At 39.1% G+C, this 23,763-nt stretch overlaps 4 protein-coding genes and 1 non-coding gene across 5 annotated transcripts; all 5 read right to left on the minus strand.

The window, feature by feature from the left end:
* Positions 1 to 1,406: 1,406 nt before the first annotated feature.
* On the minus strand, positions 1,407 to 2,552 carry LOC125206681 (F-box protein At3g07870-like). Its single transcript, XM_048105921.1, has one exon. The coding sequence runs from the start codon at positions 2,550 to 2,552 to the stop codon at positions 1,407 to 1,409; it is 1,146 nt and encodes a 381-aa protein (XP_047961878.1).
* A 4,078-nt stretch (positions 2,553 to 6,630) lies between these two features.
* On the minus strand, positions 6,631 to 9,528 carry LOC125207300 (G-type lectin S-receptor-like serine/threonine-protein kinase At1g34300). The gene has a single exon (XM_048106578.1). The coding sequence runs from the start codon at positions 9,372 to 9,374 to the stop codon at positions 6,849 to 6,851; it is 2,526 nt and encodes an 841-aa protein (XP_047962535.1). The 5' UTR covers positions 9,375 to 9,528; the 3' UTR covers positions 6,631 to 6,848.
* A 4,301-nt stretch (positions 9,529 to 13,829) lies between these two features.
* LOC125206682 lies at positions 13,830 to 14,732 on the minus strand. Its single transcript, XM_048105922.1, has 3 exons — positions 14,542 to 14,732; positions 14,349 to 14,480; positions 13,830 to 14,223 (listed from the first exon to the last, which is right to left on the minus strand). The coding sequence occupies exons 1-3, from the start codon at positions 14,730 to 14,732 to the stop codon at positions 13,830 to 13,832; spliced, it is 717 nt and encodes a 238-aa protein (XP_047961879.1).
* Positions 14,733 to 18,107: 3,375 nt separating this feature from the next.
* Positions 18,108 to 18,180, minus strand: TRNAK-CUU. The gene has a single exon. It is a non-coding gene; the product is annotated as a tRNA-Lys (tRNA).
* A 1,949-nt stretch (positions 18,181 to 20,129) lies between these two features.
* LOC125208043 (GDSL esterase/lipase At1g29670-like) lies at positions 20,130 to 22,994 on the minus strand. Its single transcript, XM_048107590.1, has 4 exons — positions 22,589 to 22,994; positions 21,159 to 21,395; positions 20,634 to 20,886; positions 20,130 to 20,464 (listed from the first exon to the last, which is right to left on the minus strand). The coding sequence occupies exons 1-4, from the start codon at positions 22,973 to 22,975 to the stop codon at positions 20,232 to 20,234; spliced, it is 1,110 nt and encodes a 369-aa protein (XP_047963547.1). The 5' UTR covers positions 22,976 to 22,994; the 3' UTR covers positions 20,130 to 20,231.
* Between the last annotated feature and the right edge of the window lie 769 nt (positions 22,995 to 23,763).

Here is a 23,763-nt window from a genome sequence, read left to right on the forward strand (position 1 = left end):
TTTGAAACAAGCTTCTCGTGCTTGGTTTCTAACCATTCAATCAGTGCTTATGGGTCTTGGATTCATTCAGTCTAAGGCCGATACTTCACTTTTCTTTCGCAAGATTGGCTCTGAAGTGATCTATCTCCTGCTCTACGTTGATGACATGCTCATCACCGGCTCTTCTCCGTCGGCCATACAACTTGTGATTAAGCAGCTTAACAGTAAGTTCTCACTGAAGGATCTTGGAGAGGTATCCCATTTTCTCGGTGTGGAGATTTCAAAAACCTCTCAAGGAATTCACCTATGTCAAGCAGCCTATATCAAGGAATTATTGCTCAAGGTCAAGATGGACAGTGCCAAAGCTTCCCCCACTCCTATGATTTCTGATTCGAAACTTAGCAAGCATGATGGTGATCCTTTTGTCGAAGGTAAGCTTTACAGAAGCGTGGTTGGTGCATTACAGTATGCAACAATCACAAGGCCGGAAATCAAATTATGGAAGATAACAAGCAAGAAATTAGTGATCCATTCCATAGATAGAATTCAATCAAATCAAAGTATACCTTTGACATGTAGAAATTCTCCCTATATAATGGGACGTACTGATCTTCAAATTCATCATCTAATACAATCATCCTTATGCAATACAGTAGCCTTGTTCATTTTCTAGCTATGGCTTTGAAGGCCTTCAACCTAACTTTCTGTCACCAATAATTCAATTTCATGTAATCAACTAATCCATCTACGACAGGGAGGAGAGAAGATATTAAAACATTCTGTTTCGAGATCACAAGCACAAATCTAAAAGATTTTGGTTGATTCATGTACTATCCAATGGAGGTTGCCATTACATTCAATGAATGCATGGAACTCGAATGGAACAAATAAAAAAAAAAAAATTTAATTGTTTAATTTTTATAGGATGCAGAGAGTATAAAAGAATATATTCTCATGTTCTGACTTATATAGCTAAATCGTATAAAGCTATATGAAAATAATTACAATTCCTGATCAAATCACCTTTTTCCAGCCCAATTCAATAACAAACACAAACTATAATCAACAAATCATCACAGTAAAATAGAAAAAGAAGAAACAAATGAGTAATCTGTGTTTACCTATTCAAAGTAAAACATTTTCTCTGTTTTCCTCTGTAGTCAATCTACAAAATATACTAAAATCTGTTCACTTTGGATGCATCAAAAGCTCACAACACCGGCCCTCATCACTTGATCATGAAGTTTTAATAGTATATAGTTGTAAACTAAAGAATTTGAACAATCAACCAAATGGAGGCACAAATCACAAATAGAAATGTCAACTTAAAACCAACAAAGTCGTAGCGATACACTACATAATAAAGAAACCTTCGACACAGCACGACCATACAACAGCAAAACATGAATGTAGACTAACATAATGAACTAGAAAGAGATCACATTCTCAACTCCAAAACTCTTGAGTGAGAAAGGGGTAGGAGTGAAAATCATGGCAGAAGCCTCGTCATCCTCTGAAGTTCCTTCCGTAAGCCTACAGACATGTTGAAGAGTTCCTGTCTTGTTGGAGTAGTAGATGATGCACTTCTCTTCCAGAAACATCAACACATCACCGTTTTCGAAAAGCTTGATTGGATAAACATTCATAAGCTTCCAATGACAGTCATCAATACCACAATCAATATCAATACCAATATGGTACACCATGGTCCAAGATTCCTTGACACGGTACTCCTTCATCATCCAGATGACAACCTTATCGTCCAACGTGTAAGACAAACACAGACAGCCCCTCAAAACATTAAACCTGAAATCGATAGCATGTCGATCTTCAGTAAGTCCTTCTATCACAGGCGCAGAGAAGATGCTGAAACATTCTGTATCGAGATCAAATGCACAGATCGACAAGATTTCAGCAGAATCTTCCAACGTCCAATGGAGGTTGCCATTACACTCGATGTAAGCATGGAAACAGAATTTGAAACCGGAGGCGGCGCCGGCTTCAACGCGCCTCCATGTTCCCGTTCCGAGGGTGTACACGCAATGAGAGTCGGATCCATTATCCGCATTGATACAAACAATCTTATATTGCTCACTTATTTTGCTCACGCCAAATCCGAAACTCAGCGAATAAGCTGCTGACACATATTCGGCAGGGATAAAGAGGTTAATATATTCACGAGTGATCGGATTGGATACAGAAACACGACGCACTGACGATGTATGTATAAGGAGCAATCCATTAGTCTCCTGAGCTCGACATCTTTTGATTTTGTTTCCGAGGTGGATTTCGAAATCTGCGATTGGGCGGAAACGAAGAGCGTGGCTCTCGACATCGGCTTCGTCTTCGTCTTGGAATTGGAAAACGGTGCACTGAGTTGAGCTCGTCAAGGGCGTCAATTGAGCTAGGGCGGGTGGGGTTTTGAGTTTGGATTTGGCGAAATCGTGGGATTGAAGGAGATTGAGCCATGGTTTGCAGACGCATTTGCTGATTGAAATAGTTCGGAGAGGGAGGCGTGAGAGGATGTTGGTGGTGAGATCTGATGGTAGATTTTTGAAGATATTTTGCTCCATTAATGGTGAAAATGGAATGCGTTTAAACAGGTAGTAGAAGAAGAAGAAGAATTGTGTGAATATGAATTGGGGCTTTTCTCCACTTTTTATAGTAGTACTAGTAGAAAGCATATATTTATTTTAATTTTTGTATTTTTAAATCTGAAAATTGAAACGTTGTATGAGTATTTAAGAAGCAATTGATTATCATGCATCAAGTAATGCACAAAGTTCGATGCTTAAACGCTTGATTGAGCATATTCAACCTCTCAATACTCAGCAAGGACGATCGAAAATCTTCCATCGAGTAATAGTTTAATGCTCAAATTTCAAGTTGCAAAATCGTCGATGGTCAGATGCTCTCGAGCATCAATGCTCGATCGCACACTGCTCGATGGTCATTAGCTCGATTGAGCATCGAGCAACAACCAAATGGCATAAGCCGAGGTTAGGGAAGGCCGGAGGGGTTTTGGTTATTGGATGATGAGAATTTGTGTAATTATTATATTGATTTCAAATGTATGTCATGGCTATTTATCTTCCTTTCTCTTTACTCTACGTCTATCATTATAATCTCTCTGATTCATAAAAATATGGACAATGTTATGATACGGAAATTAATAGTATAAAATTGATAAAGTAAGGTAGAGGAGGAGAGAGATAGTTAAATAGTACTTTCTCGGTTCTATAGTAGTAGAGTCATTTTATTATTTTAGTATGTTCCATAGAGTCATTTATTTTATTTTTTTAGTAAAAGTCAACACATTTCTTCTCACTTATAATTATATTTAAATCATATGAATTGTGATAAATTTTATATAAATCATATGAATTGTGATAAATTTTTTAAAAAGTAAAATATATGCATATTCCTGGATAAGAGCATCTCCAATGGTCGGCTAGTGACCGGCTAGCCGATTCGCAGCGGTGGCCGATCGGCTAGCCGAACCATTGGAGGCGGCCAGCGGAAAATTGGCGAGCGGGTCGGCGTGGGCTGGCCGATCGCTCGGCGCTGGCCGCCATTGTGGCGGCCCGATCGGCCAGCGCCGAATTTTGTTTTTTTTTTTTTTTTTTTTTAAAACCTATATAAACGCGATTTTAGTTTCATTTTCATTTGCACCACTTGTTTTAACGAGTTTTCTCTCTCTCTAACTTTCATGTACAAGAGCATCATCGAGCGATGGATCACAACAACGAGTCCAGTCCCGGCGACGAGTGGATCTCGGAACTCCCACGGTACCCGTGGGATCTGGATGGGGCCGAGATGGGCGGGCGAGATGGGCCCGGGGTTTAACGTCCCTTGGGGGCGGTTGATGGGGATGATTGTCGGTGCGCCGGGGGTGATGCGGGGGTATGCCGTGGGGGATGCCGGGCGGGGGCGGGGAGCGGGGAGCGGCGGGCGGTCAGCGCCGGGGTGGGGAGGTATGCCCCAGGATGCAGCGGCAGATGATAGGGATGATGTGGCAGGGGAGGGATGTAGGGGGGGATGCGGCACGGTATGCATCCCGGGATGCAGGGGTCACCGGGAGGGGACACGGTATATCGTCCCTCGCTTGATTTTTTGACGGCTTCGTCTCACACGTCGACCCTGGTGGAGGCGCGGTTCACTGGCGATGACCTTCTGTCATTGCATAATATGGGGATCGATCTCGGGGATCCGGATACTCCCGTTCTAGCGTGGCGGGCCGCGCCGAAGAAGAAGACGAAGGGGAAGGCCAAGGCGGTCGGCGAGTTGTCGCAGCCCGCTGTTGACGACACCCCCGGTCGGAGGAAGTGGACGGAGGATGAGTACGCCGGGGTGGCCGGGGGGTGGTTGGAGGTGTGCGACGATCCGCAGGTTGCGAACAACCGGCGGGTCGTCAACATGTGGGCGAAGATTCGAGCTGCCTATAGGAGGCACCGCCCGCACGGGAAGGACTTCAGCAGTAGTGGGCAGAATAAGGAGGACGCCTAGAGGATAGCCGAGAGTCAGTTCCCCTTGCCGGGGAAGTATAAGGAGTTAAACTTACGGGAGTGCTTTTTGTTGCCGAAGGACTCCGAGAAGTTCCGGCGAGGTGCGACGCCAGGTGGCCGAAGAAGCAGAAGCCGAACTATTCCGGCGACTACGGGGCCCGGCAGCAGCGGCGGATCCCACGATCTCCCCCGGATGCCGAGGAGTTTCCATCCCCTCCTTCATTTGCTGGTCGCCCTCGCCCGGTTGGACAAAAGCGGGCGCAACGGGCTGCGAGGGGAGGATCCCCCCTATCGCCCCAGGAGGCCCAGTCCTCCGCCTCCCACCCGCCCCACTCGAGTACACTCTCCATTCGCGTAACCATACGCGGGATCAGATGTACACGGTCTTCCAAGATTGGAGGACCGCCACTGACCCCACGGAGAAGATGTTTCTTCACTCGATGCTCGAGAGCATGCGGGTTGATTTGGAAATCGCGAGGGCACGGCTAGCGGGTTCCGACGTGGGCTCAGATACCACGGGTGGCGGCGGCGACGGCGACGGCGACGAGGAGTAGAGAGTGGCGGGGCTCGTGTGTGGAAGTCTTTTTTTTAAAAAAAAATCATGTATTTTTTTTTAAATCGTTGTACTTTTTTTTTTTAATGAAATGAATAAATTTTCCCGTATATGTGTCGTAAATTTAATTCCGTAATTTAATCGTAATTTTAATTCCGTAAATGTAGTACTTTTTTAATTATTTTTTTACGGTTGGTCTATGACTGGCCTAAATCTGATGTGGCATGTGTATTTTTAGTGCTGCTGACGTGGCATAGAGAGAGAATGACTGATTTATTACTGGCCAATTTAGCATTGGAGATGCTCTAACAATGAAAGTGTATATATTTGTTTTTTTTTATTGAGGTAGGAAGTATAAAAGGAGAGTTGTGTTACTAATAACAAGATTTTGCCACTGATGACTATTTCGGCGGGAATCGTTTTGGTACTTTTCTAAGCACGAATATAATCATTTCCTAAACTGAACCTATTAACGCATCGTGAATAGAAGCTAAAAAAAAAGACCTATTTAAATTTTAAAAAAAAAAAAAAACAGAATCTGCTGCAGGTGGTTGTAAATTGTAATTATAGATTTGTCTTCCCAAAGTCTTATCTGAAAATGAAATAGATTTGTTAATAGGGTAATATTCTATTCCATAATGTTAAAAATCTGAGTTAAATGGGGGCAGGAGTAACGAAATTTATTACTAATAAATTCCACTAAATGTGATATGTTTGTTTGAATATTGAAATGCTGGAAACAAAAATTTCAAATGACTATATGCTATGAACTATTTTATTTATTCTTTATATGTTGGCAATTTAATTAGCATTAAAAGTAATTCTGCCTTCCTAGCTAACGCAGATTATATAGAAAAAACCAGTCAATATAATTATATTCAATTAATATTTGAAATTAGTTGTTAAAGAGAAATGAGTACGGCAAGCTAGCATTAATAATCAATTGTCTTCCCAAAGTATATTATCGGAGAAAGATGAAAAAAATCTGTTAAAACATTTGATTTTAATGATTTGTCGTTGGGACTTGGGAGCATGCAAATAAATATTTTATTGAGAATGTCAAAAGTAACGGCTGAATAATACTTCCAACCTATAAATCCTTTTAGTGCATCAAAGACTATTCAGTTGCAGCCCCTACACTCAGATCCGACATTATACGAGGGGATTAAATTAAGATATGCTAGTCCGTTTAGGGAAGATCTTAACGGCCCTTACATTCAGATCCAATATTATATGAGGGAATTAAATCAGGATATGCAGTAGTCCGTTTAGGGAAGACCTTAACCTACCCTTACACTCAGATCCAATATTATATGAGGGAATTAAATCAGGATATGCAGTAGCCCGTTTAGGGAAGACCTTAACCTATTGGCAGAGAGTTAACTAAAGTTAAATACTAAAACATGGTGTTGGTTAATGTGCTACTATTCTGTTTAGAAGAGTGAAACGTTTTTTTAAAAAGTTCTATTATTGATAATACATTATTTTTATTATTTCTCATTTATACTGATATATTAAGATTGTGTAATGGTTGATAAGACTAGTAATAATAATAGTAGTAATAGTTTTATGTTACAAAATATGACAAACTTATTCAAGAAAAAATGAACTACACATATAAAGCTGTATAACAATAATTACAATTTTTTTTCCAAATATAATTGTTCCAGTCCTATTCAATTTCAAACACAAAATAAATCAAGAACTCATCACAATAGAAGAGAAAAAAGCACATACAATTATGTACTACTCTGTTTTGACCTATCAAAGGAAAAACATCATCTCGCTGTTTTCCTCTCTAGGCAAATAGCTCACTTCGTCTCAGACGTCAACAACGACGAACTGCCCCGTTCGCCGTTCTTCCCGGAGGCGAAAGACGACACTCCCGGGGTCCGCATCGACGACGACGAAGAGGGCACCGGTATCGAAGCTGCGAAAGTAGAGAACGCGCTAACGCTGCTCGCTGTGACACTGGTGCCACCAACGGATCCCTCCGAAGCAGCCTTAGGTGCCGGGGGCCGTTCGATCTCCATGATCCCTTCCAACATCTGCACGACTTTCCCCATCATCGGCCGCTGCGATGGCTGTTCTTGGATGCACCAGAAACTCACAATGACCGCCCTCCTCGCCTGTTCCATGTCGATCTCGTGATCCAAGAGTCGCTTGTCCACGACTGCCTCGATGTTTCCCTTCTCGAACTCCTCGTAAGCCCACAGAGAGAACTTCTTGTGGTTCGTCTCTGCAGAGACCTCGAAGTTCCTCTTCCCGCTCACGATCTCGAGCAACACCATTCCGTAGCTGTACACGTCGGATTTGGAGGTGATGGGGAGGTTGGCAAGCCACTCCGGAGCCAAGTAGCCTCGCGTGCCTCTCACGCTAGTTAGGGTTCGATAACGGTGATCCTTCGGGTTAACGAGCTTTGCAAGGCCAAAATCAGAAACCTTCGCGCAGTAGTTCTCGTCTAAGAGGATATTCTCCGGCTTGATATCACAGTGAACGATGCAATCCCGGCATTCCTCATGGAGGTACGTGATCCCTCTCGCCGTACCTAGGGCTATGTTGAACCGATTCTCCCAATTCAGATGCTTCCCCGACTGCTCCTCGGAGGAGGCGAATAGGATGCTATCGAGCGAGCCGTTTTTCATGAACTCGTACACCAGCAACCGATGCTTCCCTTCCGAGCAAAATCCAATCAGTCTCACCAGATTCAAGTGGTGAGTGCTGCTGATGGTGGCCACCTCCATCCGGAACTGCTTCTCGCCTTGCTCGATCCCCTCCAGCTGCTTCACCGCAGCCACGGTCCGGTTAGCAAGAACCCCTTTATACACGGTCCCAAACCCTCCCGCCCCGAGCTTCTCCTTGAACCCCTTGGTCGCCTTCTGCAACTCCCTATACGAGAACTGCACCGGTGCACCCGATGCATACTCAAGGAGCGCGTACTGAGACGACAACGCACTAAACTTATTGTTGTTCCGAACACACCACCACCACAAACCACCTTCAACAAGTGCCAACGCGAACAACGTGGCCAACACGGCTGCCACAACCACCCACGCCTTCAACCTCCACTTACTCCTCACCCCACCACTCCCCGAACCAGCTGAGGGATTAGGCAGCACAGGCGCGCAAACTTTCACATACGAAGTGCTTGGAATAGCCGGGGTGTGAAAGCCACTCACGAAGCTGCTCGTCTTCAAGAAACACTGCCCTGATCCATCAGATAAAGAGGTAGAAGCAACACAAGAAGCCCCATTCAAACAATTCAGGTTACAAGGCTGATTTCCCATGTAGAAAACCTGCGATTCCAGCTCAGGATCGAAGGTTAAGAACTCGGTATGATCCAACGGCAGCATAGCCACCTGACCAGGGCAATCTTGAAGCTCAACCTTTCTCCTACAACCACTCCTACTATCACTAGCATCAATTAGCTCAAAATTAAGTGAAGCACATCCACAAATTGGGGAAGTATCATTGTAGCTACAAATCCCATTATTCCCACAGAATCCATAAACCTGACATTGATCACTCACAGCAGCCCAACCAGTAGCTAAAACCCCAATACTACCTTGAACAAAGCTATGAATCCTCAAATTCCCATCATTATCCAATCTCACAATCCTAATTACATTGCTTTCCTCTGCATAATCACTACTGTAAGCCAAATCAAGATCGCTAGTGAGTGAAACATCAGAGAGGGTGAGGATCCCAGTTGGCTGAATTTCAAGAATTGGGTTTAGCAAAGTTGAATTGGCGGTGGAATTCAAACCTGAGTTGTAATAAGTCACGGAATTGTTCCACAAAAGCGTCAAGTTCCCATTTTGCATAATCTTGAATGTGTAAAGACCTGATGTGAGGGTGTGATTGGCGGTGAATTGCTGATTGGGGAGGAGGGTATCGGTGGGGCGGTCGAAGGAGGCCCAGACGGCGGCGCCGGAGGAGTTTTTGAGGATGAAATTGCCGGAATCAAGAAGCTCCGCGGCGGAGACGTTAAGGGAGGCGGTGGAGGATGACCAGATTGGGGAGGAGGAGGCCGCGGAGGGGAGGAGCTGGAGGTCGCCGGAGGGGAGGAGGCGGAGGACGGCGGAGGAGGGGGCGGCGGGGCCGGCTTGCCAGACGGGGATGGAGTTGAAGGAGACGGCGGCGATGAGGGAATCGGCGGCGGCGGAGGAGGGGGAGGGGAGGAAGGAGATGGTGAAGGTGTTGTTGGAGGAGGTCCATTTTGAATTGGGGTCGGAGGCGTAGAGGGTGGAGTTTAGAGGGATGTCGGCGGCGGAGGCGAGGAGAGGAAGGAGGAGGAGTAGGAGGAGCGGCGGCGGAGGGGAATGGGGGAGGCCCATTTCGTTTTGGTGGTAAAGATCGGAGCTTTACGGCGGAAAAACACACCCCATTGAAGAATTGGGAGGTGATTGAAGCTTCAATTAGATATAGTCAATGTGTGTGTTTGTGTGAGAGAGAGAGTGTTTGACCTTTGTTTTCCGATTTGCAGATTTCTCCACTATTTGCAGGTCTAACACGGTTGGTTTCATTTCTTTACAACTGTTAAAATGTGAATAATTTTATGTTTATAGCAGTATTTAATTATTTCTCTGACCACCATTATATTATTCTCCGAAATTATAACACGCCTCAATTTTATATTGCTCGAATTATATAACTATCATACTCGTGAATTTTATATTGATTCTGAAATCAGATTTTTTTTGCTGTATTTTACTAGAATTTTAAATTTGGTGTCGTAATTATGAACTTGGATTTTCCGGTGAAATTTAGAGACATAAGTTGGGAAATTTACTACAACATGTTGAGTTTTTCCCTAGGTTTAATTTAGAAAAAAAAGTCGAATTTATGGAAAATTCATAACGGGACTGAAGTTATGGTTTGTGATTTTAGAGGATGTCAAAAATATCAAATTTAAGCTAAGGTTTGCAACTTTAGAGATAGATGTAATTATATTTTTACCGAAATTTTGTATTTTACATGAGTTTTAAATTTGGACACAAATAATAAACTTAGGTTTGCAGTATTCACGAGTCAGATTTCATAGGAAATATTGAATTTGTGTGAAATTCACTACAAGTTTGTGATTTTGGATATATCAAAATTGAGCTAAGGTTCGTGATTTTATTGATCGATATGAGTAGTTATTATAGTATACACAGTTAATAGTTAAGTAGAAATTTAAATAACATCACAACGGGCTCGAACTGAAAACTTTTAGATATGAGCATTAAATCGTTTTGCCACTAGGTCCATTCATAGCCTTAATGCATCTTTTTTTAGCTAACATATGTGATTAGTTTTGTTTTTGTGGCTATAGGCACGAGAAGTTTAAGATTAGTATGAGTTTGGTATACAATTAATTTGAAAGTGAAGTTTCATCAATAAATTTTATTATCATTATTGCTATGTTATGTTCATGTATTTGTCTATGGCATGTGATATATTGATAAAGTTTATTAATTTCGAATCTACCACTTTTAGGTAGATAGTTCGATCTTCACATTCTTGGCAGGACAAAATTCTATTTTCGATCTATGTGAAAATTAAATATCTCAGTTGCTTGATTTTTGGAGACGTGGTCGTGTATAGTACTCCAAATAATAAATGAAACGCGTCTATGTGAAAATTATGTGGAAATCAAATAAGTATCTCATTATTTTTAGTTTTTGAAAAATTTGAAATCGCATTATATTTAATAATGAATGAGATAAAAGTTTTTGGACAGCTCCAGAAATAGAACAATATACTACTATATTTGTTAATTTTCAAATTAATCGTATTATAAATAAATAAGTTGGGATAGTTTTGTTATTTTCAAATAAAATCATATTCTTTGTGTATATACTATTTCAGAATATATTTATTCAATGACCAATAATATAAATTATAAATTATGATTATTCCTTTTATCAGTTTATAATATCAATGGAAAAGTAAAATTGAGTTATTATTAGTGGTCCTTGTTATTAGTAGACTATGAATTGGTCAAGTGAGGAAGATTGCGATAAGATTTTTATTTCTCCTCTCCACTTTTTTCAAGTCAACCATTTGATCAAGTAAAACTTCATGTCATTAGTTTTCAAATAATCAATAATCATAATTATAACTATATTTTTGTTTACTTCAAGTTTATTAAAAATAGTTAACGTGAGGAAGAAAACATGACATTCTAAAAAATTTAGTTTGAAGAGGTCAACAAAATATTGTGAACCCAAAATTAAGGTATACAATTGACTAAAAGAAAAATAAGGTCACACATCCTTTTCTTTGATGACATATTCATAGCATATTTTTAATTCTTTATCAAAATCATCAAATCAAGAATTCACACAATTTAACATCTGGAAACTTGACAATAATTGCAATCACTATTCCAAGAAAACAAATACTACAAAAATTGAAACTAAACCAAGATCTTCAATCAAAAGATGATCATGTTTCTACACCTTCCAAGCCAAAGATGAAAATCCAAGGTCCTTCAAGACGAAGCCAACGACGAAGCAACCACCATTTGGTACAACGAAACTAATGAAATCTGTCGATCACAACAGAAGATTGAGCTGATTCATCAGCCAGTGGACAAAGGTGGAGGTGGTTTCTTCACATCAGCAATCCCTTCAATCATCTGCACAACCTTCCCCATCGTAGGCCTCAACGACGCGTGCTCTTGGATGCACCAGAAGCTCACCTTTAGCAACCTCATTGCTTGCACAACATCAATGCCATCCTCCACTAGCCTTCTATCAAGAACTGCTCCCACATCGCCCTTCTCAAACTCCTCGTAAGCCTACAACGAGAACCTTCTGTAGTTGCAAAAACCAACCAATCTCACAAGACTCAAGTGATGAGTGAGTGCTACTAATTGTTGCAACCTCCATTCTGAACTGCTTCTCTCCCTGTCCAATCCCCTCAAGCTGCTTCACAGCAACAGCCATTTTTTTGGCCAAGACTCCCTTATAAACCGACCCAAATCACCCTTTCGTCTCATGTTGGAGCTCCTTGTATGTGAACTGGACAGGAGCACTTGATGCATGGTCTGAACAAGTGTACTCATACACTAAACTACGGTATCTTGGTTTAGACATACAAAAAAACCATATCAAACAGCTACCCAAATTGACCATTACCAAACTGCTTCCCAAAACTACAACAGCAATCTTAAGTAGTGCTACTGTTCGATTCTCGACTTCTTTTGGTGTGGCGAGCTCACACACCTTTACTATCAATTGTTGGTGACTGGTAACCACTAATGAAACTTGACCTTTTCATTTAGCAAGTGCCTGTTCTGTTTTCCAAGAAAGTCGAAGCTACACAGGAAGAATCGTTTAGACAATTAGACCTGCAGGCTGCAGCAGTTGTTGCTATGGAGGAATCTTCATCAGTTTCTGGAGGATATGTCAAGAACAAAGTATTATCCATAGGCAGCATTGTTGTTTGACACTTCCGAATATCCATTTTCCTCTCACAACCTATGTTCCTTCCCTCGTCCGACTTAGTCAGAAAGAAACTCTGAGATGGGCATCCACATAAGTGATTCCCACTGATCTCATCATATCTGAAAACACCAAAATCTCCACAATAACCGAAAACCTTGCACTGATCTGTGACAGCAGCCCATGTCACATTCTTACTTCCTCTTCCATTTATTGAATAACTGTACATCCTCAAATTCTCATCACAATCAGACTTTGATCACTTACTTTACCATAGTCACTACCTCGTGCCATAATTACACGTGATGATGATTGATCGTTCAGCGAAAGAATCCCTTCTGAATCCAGCCTTACTAACATTAGTAGTATTATCTACTAATGTTGGACCACCACACAACAGAATAGCCTTTATAGAGCAGGAGGTTTCCGTAGAAAGTAAACTCGAGCCAGGCAGAGGAGTCGACAGCACCACCTGCTTTCCAGATGGGAACACCATTACATGTGATGGCAACAAAATAAGTGTCTGTAGATTCTTGAATGAAGGAAAGCGAGAAACGTTTGTTAGGCGATCTCCACGAATCACTTGTGTTCGAAACATTTAGTTTTGAAGATGAAGATGAAAAGGAGCCACACCATGTTCAGGAATGAAAACTTCATCCTCTCCTTTTCACAATCGATAGAAGGACGATCGAGAGATCATATGTATGCATCAAGAAAGAAAGCTTGCCCGAAATTGCTAAAAGTAAAATGTGAACCATCAACCAAGTTTGCATTAGATGGAGAATAGTCTACTAAGACCAAGTGTGTTATATCATATGGCTTGATTTTAAAAATCTGTTAAACAAGGCTTTCAAGTAACATATATGTTCAGTTCAGTGCTGTAAATTTAGTAGGGCAAATTGTCTAAAAGGTCACAAACTTTGGAGAAAGTTTGATTTTTCCCACAAACTATAAAAGTTGCGCCTAAGGGCATCCACAATGGGGCGGAGGATAGCCCGGACTAAACCCTTCCCTATGCTCCGCCACATCATCATTCTATCCTCCTACCCTTCCACCTGCAGTGGGGCGGACTATAGCCTGCCCTATAGTCCGCCCTAAGCATTTTATTTATTATTTGAATATTTAAACACTACAAAAATTGGAAAAAAACAACTTCATTTAATTAAAAATTCAAATTACATTACGAAATAAAAAAAACTACAAATTTTCAATGGCCATTAAGTCGTTCATGAGCTGAGCATGGTCTTGTTGACTGCGCATTGAGGTCTGTCTCTCTAGAACCTCACTGAAGCCCATTGGTAATCCTCGAGTGACGGGCGGGGTCGCCGTGCTGGAGCTAGATCCACCTTCATCATTAGCTCAATCGGTGACATGTCCAGCTTCTTGTTTGACTATCATGTTATGCAAGATGATGCACGCATACATGACATCGGCGATGACTTCCTTGAACCACAAACGCGTCGGACCTTTCACTATTGCCCACCGCGATTGGAGCACACCAAAAGCCCGCTCCACATCCTTCCGCGCAGCCTCCTGCTTTGCCGCAAATAACACTCTCCTGTCACCCATTGGGCAGGTGATCGTCTTCACAAAAACAGGCCACCGTGGGTATATGTCATCGGCCAAGTAGTACCCCATATGATATTGGTATCCGTTGGCAGTAAACTCGATGGTTGGGCCGCGACCCCTGCATTGATCGGCGAAGAGGTTGGACGAGTTGAGGACGTTGATGTCGTTGTTCGACCCGGCTACACTGAAGTATGCATGCCAGATCCAGAGCTGATGGTCAGCGACGGCTTCGAGGATCATCGTCGGGTGGCTACCCTTGTATCCATTGGTAAATTGGCCTCTCCACGCCGTCGGACAATCTTCCACTACCAGTGCATACGGTCGATGCTCCCTAGCATTCCAGGGAAGCCGTGCACCGTCTCGTGCATCCTCATCAGGCTCTGGCAATCCTCATCAATCGGCCTTCGCAAATATGCGTCGCTAAAAGCCTCCACAATTCCCCTACAAAAATTATTTAGAAAATCGCGGCCTTGTCTCCTCGACGTGAAGGTATTCGTCGAACATATCCGCCGTGGTGCCGTAGGCCAACTGCTGGATCGCAACCGTGCACTTCTGCAACGGTGTAAGGCCGGGTCTGCCGATGTCGTCTTCCCGATACTGGAAGTATTCATCACCTCCAACATCCGGACAATGCGGAGAAAAATATCTTGCCGCATTCAAAAATGGCAGTGAAAAACCGTCCGGCCCCACCATGGTTGCTCGGTAAAATAGTCTGCGACCAGACGTTGGTGAGCTACGTAGTCCTCGCAGGGGACAAACGTCCGACGTCGAATCGGCCGAGGAATCCGCGTCGCCGCCACCTGCTCCGCCGCTTCACGCTCGCGCTACATTTCTGCCAAGCATTCCGCCGCAGCATCATTAACGCAATCGAATAAGGCCCGAGTAATGCCTTCCGATGTACCCCATTCGTCGCCGCCGAGATTTATTTTTAAGTTTGAAAGTTGGAAAGTGAGGGATGTGAGAGATGAGAGAGAAAGATTGGGAGATGGGAAATTGAAAGATGGGAAATGGTATGGGAATTGGGTATTTAAATAGAAAAAAAAATTGAAAAAAAAACAATAACGCGTTCTATCGTCTGTCGCATCGTCCGCGTCGCCCACAGTGGCGGACGATGCGAAGGAGGATACACATCGTCCGAGCTATCCTCCGCCCTATTGTGGATGCTCTAAAGTCATAAACTTTATTGGATCGTGCAAATTGCCCAAACTAACCGACCTGACGATATATTTCCGTTAAAAACTTATCCCACGTGGCTAGGAGTGGGAATTCGGTCGGTTCGGTTCCGACCGAACCGATTAGTCGGTTAACCGACTCCCATTTTTTTTGAAATCCAGAACCAAAACCGAACTCTTTGTCGGTTCGGTTCCTCAAGGAACCGATCGTTTCGGTCTTCGGTTCCAACGAAGGAACTGAACTCAAATGCAATATAAACATTAAGTAATAAGTCGTGAAATCAAAAGGACAAAAACCATAATTCCATTCCATCATCAAAAACCAAAATTCCAACAAAGTTTACAAAACTAAGTCCAAAACTAATAAACCAACATCATTCATCAAACTAATTTTTACTTTTCTAAATAAATAAATAATAAAACTAAAATAAATATAGTAAAATTAAATATTTAGAAAATAGCGGTTATTCGGTTCTAACCTTTCGGTTCTCGGTTAGAACCGGAACCGAGATTAGCTTAAACTTAATAACCGGAACTGAACCTTAACCTTATTTTTTCGGTTCTTGGTTAACCGAGAATCGAAAATTAAGGTTCGGTTCTCGGTTAACCAAGAACCGAGAACCGTTTCCCCAGGCCTACACGTGGCATGCCGGAAGCGTGACTTGACAAAAATTTTAACTGGGCAAAAAACGGCGTCGTTTTATGCTTTTTTTTATTAAATCTCCTTTACACGTCGCTGTTTCATCCCTAAACCGTTTGTCGACGATTTCACTCTTGTCGATTGCATTTTCCGTCGATTGAATTGGGTTTGTGCTTTCGAAATTAGCCAAAAAGAAGTTATATTACCTGAGCTCAAAAATTTTGCCAAAGTCACGCCTCCGACATGCCACGTGGAATAAGTTTTTAACGGAAATATGTTGTCAGGTTGGGTAGTTTGAAAACTTTGCACGATCCGATAAAATTCGTGACTTTAGGTGCAACTTTTATAGTTTTTGAGAAAAACCAGACTTCCCCCAAAGTTTGTGACTTTTTTAGGCAATCTACCCAATTTAGTAATGGAATCAATTTTTAAAGAAAGGTAATCTTGCATTGAATGGTTTTTAGTAAACCAAACACTCCTTCTTTGTTTTTCCAGCGGTTGACTCATTCTACATGGAATTTATATTTAGTTAAGATGGGACATAATACTTTTATAAGAAATATGTTGATCCATTCTATAAATATTTCTATTACAATTCACAAAAATATACGATTATTGATTTATCATCAAAAGAAATAGCAGTAATTGTTCAAAAAGAACTGTTCAAATAACGTAAATAGTTGTATACAAATCATTTAAAAATAATATAATTGATTTAATCTGAGTAACTAGGTAAGCTATATTGTACTCCATGTAAATATTAAGGCTCGCCAAAATATACGATTATTTGCCATCATAATTAATTAGCAAAAATTATTCAAAAGTAACCGTTCGATTAACAAAAATAGTTGAATACAATTATTTTAAATAATTGTAGGATAGATCTGGATGACAGGATGAGGTATATTATATTGAGAATCTAAAAAACATACGTTTACTTTTTAACATAATTAAATAACATAAATTATTCATAAAAAATATCATAATCACTTATACTTTCTTTCGAGTCCATAACAATAATTATTGAACAACTTCAACTCGACTGCATAATAGATCGATCATCAAACCTACATGTGCTATAGTCTTAACAACTTGCACTTAATTCATATATACATATTAGAATTTGATAAAATTTATAAAATTCACTTTTGATTTGGATACAATTTTATCCAATTTAAATCCATGAAAATCTAGAGAAAAATAATAAAATTGGAAGGAAACAAATCAAAATTTAACCAAAACAAACCAACATCCTTATTATCTTTAGGATTTCATATTTTATCACTATCGTATTCCTTTGGTATTCAACATCTCTTGCTACATTTTCCCTCTCGTCGAGAACATCGACATTGTTCTCGGCATCCCATGGCTCGCTACACTAGGCGATATGGACGCAAATTGGAGGAATCTCTCTATGGAGTTCATATATAATGGCCGCACCGTGCGACTCCTCGGCTTACAAGAAAATCAATAATAATTATCTATTTACTCTTTCGAACTCTCAACCTATTGACTGGGAAGAAAATTCTAATTTTTTTAGGGTTATGTAATTTTTCATTTATTTCAATCATGCACTTTTTTTTAATTTTTATATCAATTATATACTCCCTCTGTCCCACTAGAAATGAAACATTTTCCTTTTTGGATTATCCCATTAAAAATGAAACGTTTCTTAAAATAGAAATAACTTTATCTCTATTTTTCTCTCTCTCTTACTTTACTCTCTCTTCTTTAACTCACAAAACAACACTATATAATCCTGGGCCGAAAAGCAAATGTTTCATATTTATTAGGACGGAGGGAGTAGTTTTCTTTTTTAATGAAAATTTACAATCTTATTTGTAAATAATTTATTGCAACATAAGACGATACATTCTATGTTTTAGCTAACCTTTTCGTAAAGAAGGAATAAAATTCTACATCTCAAATATCAAATTTCTTTAGTGTAATTTTGGATTGATTTGGATTACCTATATTGTACTTTATAAATATTATACTATTAAGATTCACAATTATATGCACGATTTTTGTCATCGTAATTAAATAACATATATTTAATTTTTTCAATGAAATTTCACAATTTTACCGTATAACACGATTTTAGAGAATGGAATTCTACTTAATCTCGAATATCAAAGTTCTTCAGAGTAATTTTAAACTGATCTTGTTATATTAAGATTCACAAATTTATACGATTATTTGTCATTATAGTTAAATAAAATTAATTATTTAGGTGCAATTTAATAAAAGCTCATTCGCCCACCGTGGGGCTCGAACCCACGACCACAAGGTTAAGAGCCTTGCGCTCTATCAACTGAGCTAGACGGGCTTTATTGTTTAATTAAATGCTAATTACAGACTTTACTGCTTAATCATAAGATATAAAAATGTGTAATCCAATCACAATTGGAATGTGTTATTCTTTCAAATCTTGAAGCTTGATTTGATTAGTTATTGATGTATACTTGATTATAATAATAGTTATTGATGTTACTTGATTATAATAATGTGTTATTCTTTCAAAGTACTAAAACATACTTCGATTCAGTTACAATAATGGTTGAATAACTCCAACTCGATTGCATAATAGATCGATCATCTACATGCATGTTAATACACATATCAAATTTATGACATGGTGTAGTTATGTTGCTCAGTGTATTGACAAAATAATAAATTACTAGCGTTCTCGTCTTCGTAGAACATACCAAAATTTGAGAAAATATATAAAAATTCACTTTGTATTCAGATAAAAATTATATCTAAATTAAATTCGTGAAAATTTTGAAAAAATTAATAAAATTCATAATTTTTACTCAGAATTTTAAAGTTATGTCACAAATCAAAATTTAACTAAAATTCACAATTGTTTTGATAACATATCCTATTATCATTAGGATTTCATATTCTCCCATTATCGTTTAACAATAAGCTCAAATTGGAGACACAATTACACTTGTGTTGGAAAATTTCCAAAATTTAATTTAGGGAAAACAAAGAAAAGCGTCCTTAAATTGGGGATATGTTTGTCAACTAGTACATTTTAATCTTTTATTTTTTGGGGGTATTTTTATTTGTATCCTTTAATTTTAGTTCTGAAATCATGAATAGATATGGTGTGGATAATATATTTAAAAATACTATAAATTAGCTTTAATTTTAGCTCTGAAATCATGAATAGGAATGGTGTGGATAATATATTTAAAAATACTATAAATTAGCATGAATAAAGTCTTTTTTTGTAGCGGAATTAGGAGGGATTAGATAAAGTCTCGCACGCATGATCGTCTATCAAATATAAAACAATATCTTTAAGATTTGATTTTTTTTTTTTTTTGGTAATAAACAATGGGTAATACCCGAAAGATTTGATTTCTTTATTTTTATTGTCTTTAGGATATTATATTTTGCAGGAGATAGGTTTTGAATTATTTAATTGAAAGCCTAATTGGTGTAGGATCGGAGTCTTTATGTAACTATATAAGTATTGGTGGCCTAAGTTCAGAAAATCAATTATTTTGAAGAGAGCAATGGAACTTACCGGAACCATCATCAATGGTAGAGTTCATGTCTTGATCGATAGCGGTGCGACCCATTGTTTTATAGCCGAGCAAACGGCTCTTTCGCTACACCTGCCTATTACACAAAAATCCGACTTGCCTCCTGTTACCCTACTCGACGGCTCCACGATGCCGGCCAAGGGTATTTGCCGCAATGTCTTAATACTGCTTGATTATGAGCCATATACTATTGATTGCACCGTTGTTCCTCTCAAGGGATTCGATGTTGTTCTTGGCATCTCGTGGCTCTCTACACTAGGTGATGTTAAGGTCAATTGGATGAATTTCTCCATGGAGTACATTTACAATGGCAATAAGGTGCAGCTCGTAAATTTACATCCAGATAAAAAGCTGCGGCTCTTAAATTTACTTCCAGACCAGAATGGTTACCTGTCCTCTACTATTAGGATGTGAAGCGTCTCATTGACTACTACTTTGTTTGCTAGTGTTTTATTTTAGGATTTAATTATGCATTGTTATTTCATTTTTATATAATTTTTTATTTTAATGATGTGATTTCATTTTTATAGAAATTAATTTGAGTATTATTTTATTTCCAAATCTATTTAATTAGAAATTATATATTCAAAGAAATCAATATTAAAAATAATAATACATGCGCTATTTCATAGTGCTCAAAATTATCTATAGTGCCCAAAAGCACGTGAATAGTGTAATGCTCGATGACTGTGGATATTTGTTCGTCAAAAAAGTAACATTGAACCAACTTCTAATTAAGATGAGATTAGCTCATACAAGACGATGAACTGCGAGGATTCCAATTCCATGCATTTACATTACCGAAATCAAATTAAAAGGCTTAAATTTGTGAGAGCTTGTCGACATTGAAAGGATAGACCTCATCTCCAATTAGAGAAGAGAAAGCCTTGGTTGCTATAACTTCATTTACAGCTTGTGTTGGATGCAAGCCATCAAAAAACACATACTCACTTCTATTGCTGCAAATCGAGCCCCCTCGCTTGCACAAGATCCCCGTCCCGCCTTCGCTCACTTGCCTTACTTCGCAGCACGAATTGCTTGCATCCCGGAAACCTCAATAAAAAAAGATCCAAAATTAATAAAACCAAAGTTGAAAATATTTAAGTAGATGTAAATTAAGGGTTTTCTCTCAACATGTATCCTATATGCAGTGACACAGAGCCAGAAAAATAATATCGGCCCAATTTAGCAAATGACTTCTTATGAAGAAGAAAATATATACCTTGAGATCGAGGAGAATTGATTATATCACTCAGAATCTTGTAAGCGTTGACGAAAACAAGATTAGAACCGGGCATTTGAGGCCGGATATCATCTACCAAGCTCTTCAAGTTGTCATTGAACATCGCCGATGCTCTGTTCAAATTCTCCACACACCCCTCTTGTGTTGGGACCCTGGCCAAGGCCATCGGGCTGCAGCCATTCGGATTGATCGCCATCAGCACAAACTTCCGGGCCCCAAGCTCGTGCAACCTCTGCATAATACAAAACACCAACAACCAAAAGGGGATTTTAGCGATAGGTTCTATAGAAATTGGACGATCCTATTTGGTCAAATACCTAGCGACAAACTCATATGTTTCTTTCATTACGTTATTTTTGAACAAATTCACGGATAACAAGCCTAAAGATTTTCTTATCGATGATAGTGACAATATTGATTACCTAAAGCTAATCTACTAACTTAAACACCCTAATTAAATAAGGTTGAACCAAATTAAATAGTGCAATAAACAAATGTAGATACCTTGAGTTGGGCAGAGAGAATAGCTGTGACAGAGTCAGTAAATGCTTCAAGGCTGACATTAGTGTTGGCCAACCCAAGAAAGTAATTAAGTGAGTAGTCATTTCCTCCACTTCCAACCACAAACAAGAAATCAGACAGAATTTCTTTGCTATTACTGTTCCCAAATTGCTGCTCCAGTTCTGGTAGAGTCACCTTCTCAAAATTGCTGATTTGCCGATTCAAACTGGTTACATTTCCCTGAAATAACAAAATTGGATATTTATGAGGCTTTAAATTTTATGGGTTCGGCTAAAAAATCGATCTTTTCTCTTCACTAGAAAATTCAGTTTCTTGGTGAGCATGATCACTTGGTCTAGTGTGGTTGTGTATTGATTCAATTAGACTTTATTACATCATGCACATTCTTCATTAAGTCTTGAACCAACATTCCTAACATATTTTGATATATTATGTAAAAATCTTACCATGTGACTGAATCACATGAACTTCACCACCAAGTATCAATGCATAGAGGTGAACATTCAGATTTTGACCAAACCGGACCAAATTCGTAATTTTTCTTAAAAAATCTGAACTGGACCAAATTGACCGGAAAATCAGAAATTTTAGAATCAAAACCGAACCCGAACCCAAACCCAAACCAAATTCAAGATTCTATTTTATGTTTTCAGCTAAATATTCAATCTTTTCCTTTCACAAGAAAATTCAACTTCTGTGTCACTTAGTCTAGTGTGGTTGTATATTAAATCAGTTAGACTTTATTACTACATCACATGATCACATTGTTGTTTAACTCTTCAACCAACATTCCTACCATATTCTTATACATACATAACAAAATGATCATGTGACTGAATCACATGAGCTTCACCACCAACTATCAATGCAGAGTCAAAATTAGAGGTGAGCCACTTTCGGTTAAGGTTTTTGCTATAGCCAAACCGGGCTGAATATGTAATAGTATTTTTTTAAAAAACCAGTACCGAACCAAATTGTCCAAAAAAATCAAATATTTTAGAATAAAAAACAAACTCAAACCCAAACCAAATTCAAGATTCCAGATATTTTGTTCACCCCTAAAACGAAAAGCCTAGCAAGTACTCATCATTTCCTTATTAATAAAGACATTTCTTTTCGGCAAGAAGTTTAAGAATTGTGTATTAAGTGGAAGGTGATCGGCAAGAAGTTTAAGAATTGTGTATTAAGTGGAAGGTGAATAAAGTGAGTGAGAGGATTACTTTTTGTCAAAAAAAGAAATGACTCAATTATGTCCAAACATCCTAAAATCGAAAAATGACTCAATTAACATGGAACGAAGGGAGTAGCAACTACGTATTTACAACCTATATAGTCCTAACAAAATCAAGAAAACCATGACATAAATTTAACATAACAAAACATATCCAAAGCATCAATAGAGAGAGACTAACAGCAAGAGCACCAGTGTCATCAAGAATCCCAGAACCACCAGAAGCAAAGTTAACACCATTAACTATCCTGCCACCCCTTGTTGAGGGATCAGTGAAAGATGGGATGTAGTCTGAGAGTTGCAGCTTCTTCCCCAAAATGTCAATTACATTTTCTCCATTGGTGAACCTTCCAGAAGGGCCAAGGGGGAAGTCCACTCCATAGGGGGAGAAATCTGCCTTGGCTAGGGAGTTTGTGAGGAAATTGTTGTTGCCATTGTCAACTAATGAACTCCCAAAGACAAACATGCCTTTGGTTTTGCAATCATGGTTTTGACAAGTTGATGGGGTGATGAAGATAAAAATGAGAAAGACACAACAAAGGAGGGAGAGATTTTGAGACATGGTCATGATTTGCAGGGTGGTGGCCTTTCTTAGTATGGACATGGGATATTTGTAGATCTCTAAATGTGTATTTATAGAGGAGGATAGGAAAGGGACCTCAATAGATTAGTCATAGAAAAATAATATTTGTAAATTTATTTCCTTAGAGTCGTACTTTTGTGCGCGGGTCACACCCGGCTGGTTCAACCCGATATTTTGAAATGGTGCTCCCTCTGTCTCAAGAAAATTGAATCACTTCTTTTCGCAAAGTTGAATCTACTTTTGTAAAGTTGAATCTACATTATTCTCGTTTTTACTTACTATAAACGATTTTTTCAAAACGAATGTAATAAAGAAGTGACTCAATTTTTTTGGGACAGGGCCATAACTTTCCAAAGACCTATGATGTCATAATTATGCCTTAAAAGGTTCATGAGAAAAAATGGGAAAGAAAGAGTTGAAATTGGCATGATTCAGTAATTTTAATATTTTATGATGATATTTTTTTCAAGTTTTAGCTATTTACAAATTCAAATTTCCGGTGACTTAATTTGAAGTTCATTTCTTAATAAAATAGTACTATTAATCGTAACAGTTACTCATAACACTGAAGAACAATAATTCATTCTTGAATTTCATGGTGAAAAAGACCTCACAAAAAATGCATTTTATGTTTGTTGACAAGTATCCAATTTTTTTCACTAGAATTGATACATTGGTGATGTGGATCATAATCTATTCTTTCACGTTATTAATATATTTCGGCAAAATATCACCCAAGAATTTGGTAGTTATTTTTAATTTGGACTTCTTTG

Source organism: Salvia hispanica, chromosome 2, assembly GCF_023119035.1.
Source record: "Salvia hispanica cultivar TCC Black 2014 chromosome 2, UniMelb_Shisp_WGS_1.0, whole genome shotgun sequence".
NCBI lineage: Eukaryota > Viridiplantae > Streptophyta > Magnoliopsida > Lamiales > Lamiaceae > Salvia > Salvia hispanica.

Coding starts and splice junctions, on each gene's coding strand:
- LOC125206681 (XM_048105921.1), bottom strand. CDS start 2,552: ATGGAGCAAAATATCTTCAAAAATCTACCATCAGATCTCACCACCAAC.
- LOC125208043 (XM_048107590.1), bottom strand. CDS start 22,975: ATGACCATGTCTCAAAATCTCTCCCTCCTTTGTTGTGTCTTTCTCATT. Junction 20,887..21,158: donor TTCTCTCTGCCCAACTCAAG/GTATCTACATTT, acceptor TGTATTATGCAG/AGGTTGCACGAGCTTGGGGC. Junction 20,465..20,633: donor CAATTCTCCTCGATCTCAAG/GTATATATTTTC, acceptor TTTTTTATTGAG/GTTTCCGGGATGCAAGCAAT.
- LOC125206682 (XM_048105922.1), bottom strand. CDS start 14,732: ATGGTGGGGCCGGACGGTTTTTCACTGCCATTTTTGAATGCGGCAAGA. Junction 14,481..14,541: donor TACGGCACCACGGCGGATAT/GTTCGACGAATA, acceptor TAATTTTTGTAG/GGGAATTGTGGAGGCTTTTA. Junction 14,224..14,348: donor AGCATCGACCGTATGCACTG/GTAGTGGAAGAT, acceptor TGCATACTTCAG/TGTAGCCGGGTCGAACAACG.
- LOC125207300 (XM_048106578.1), bottom strand. CDS start 9,374: ATGGGCCTCCCCCATTCCCCTCCGCCGCCGCTCCTCCTACTCCTCCTC.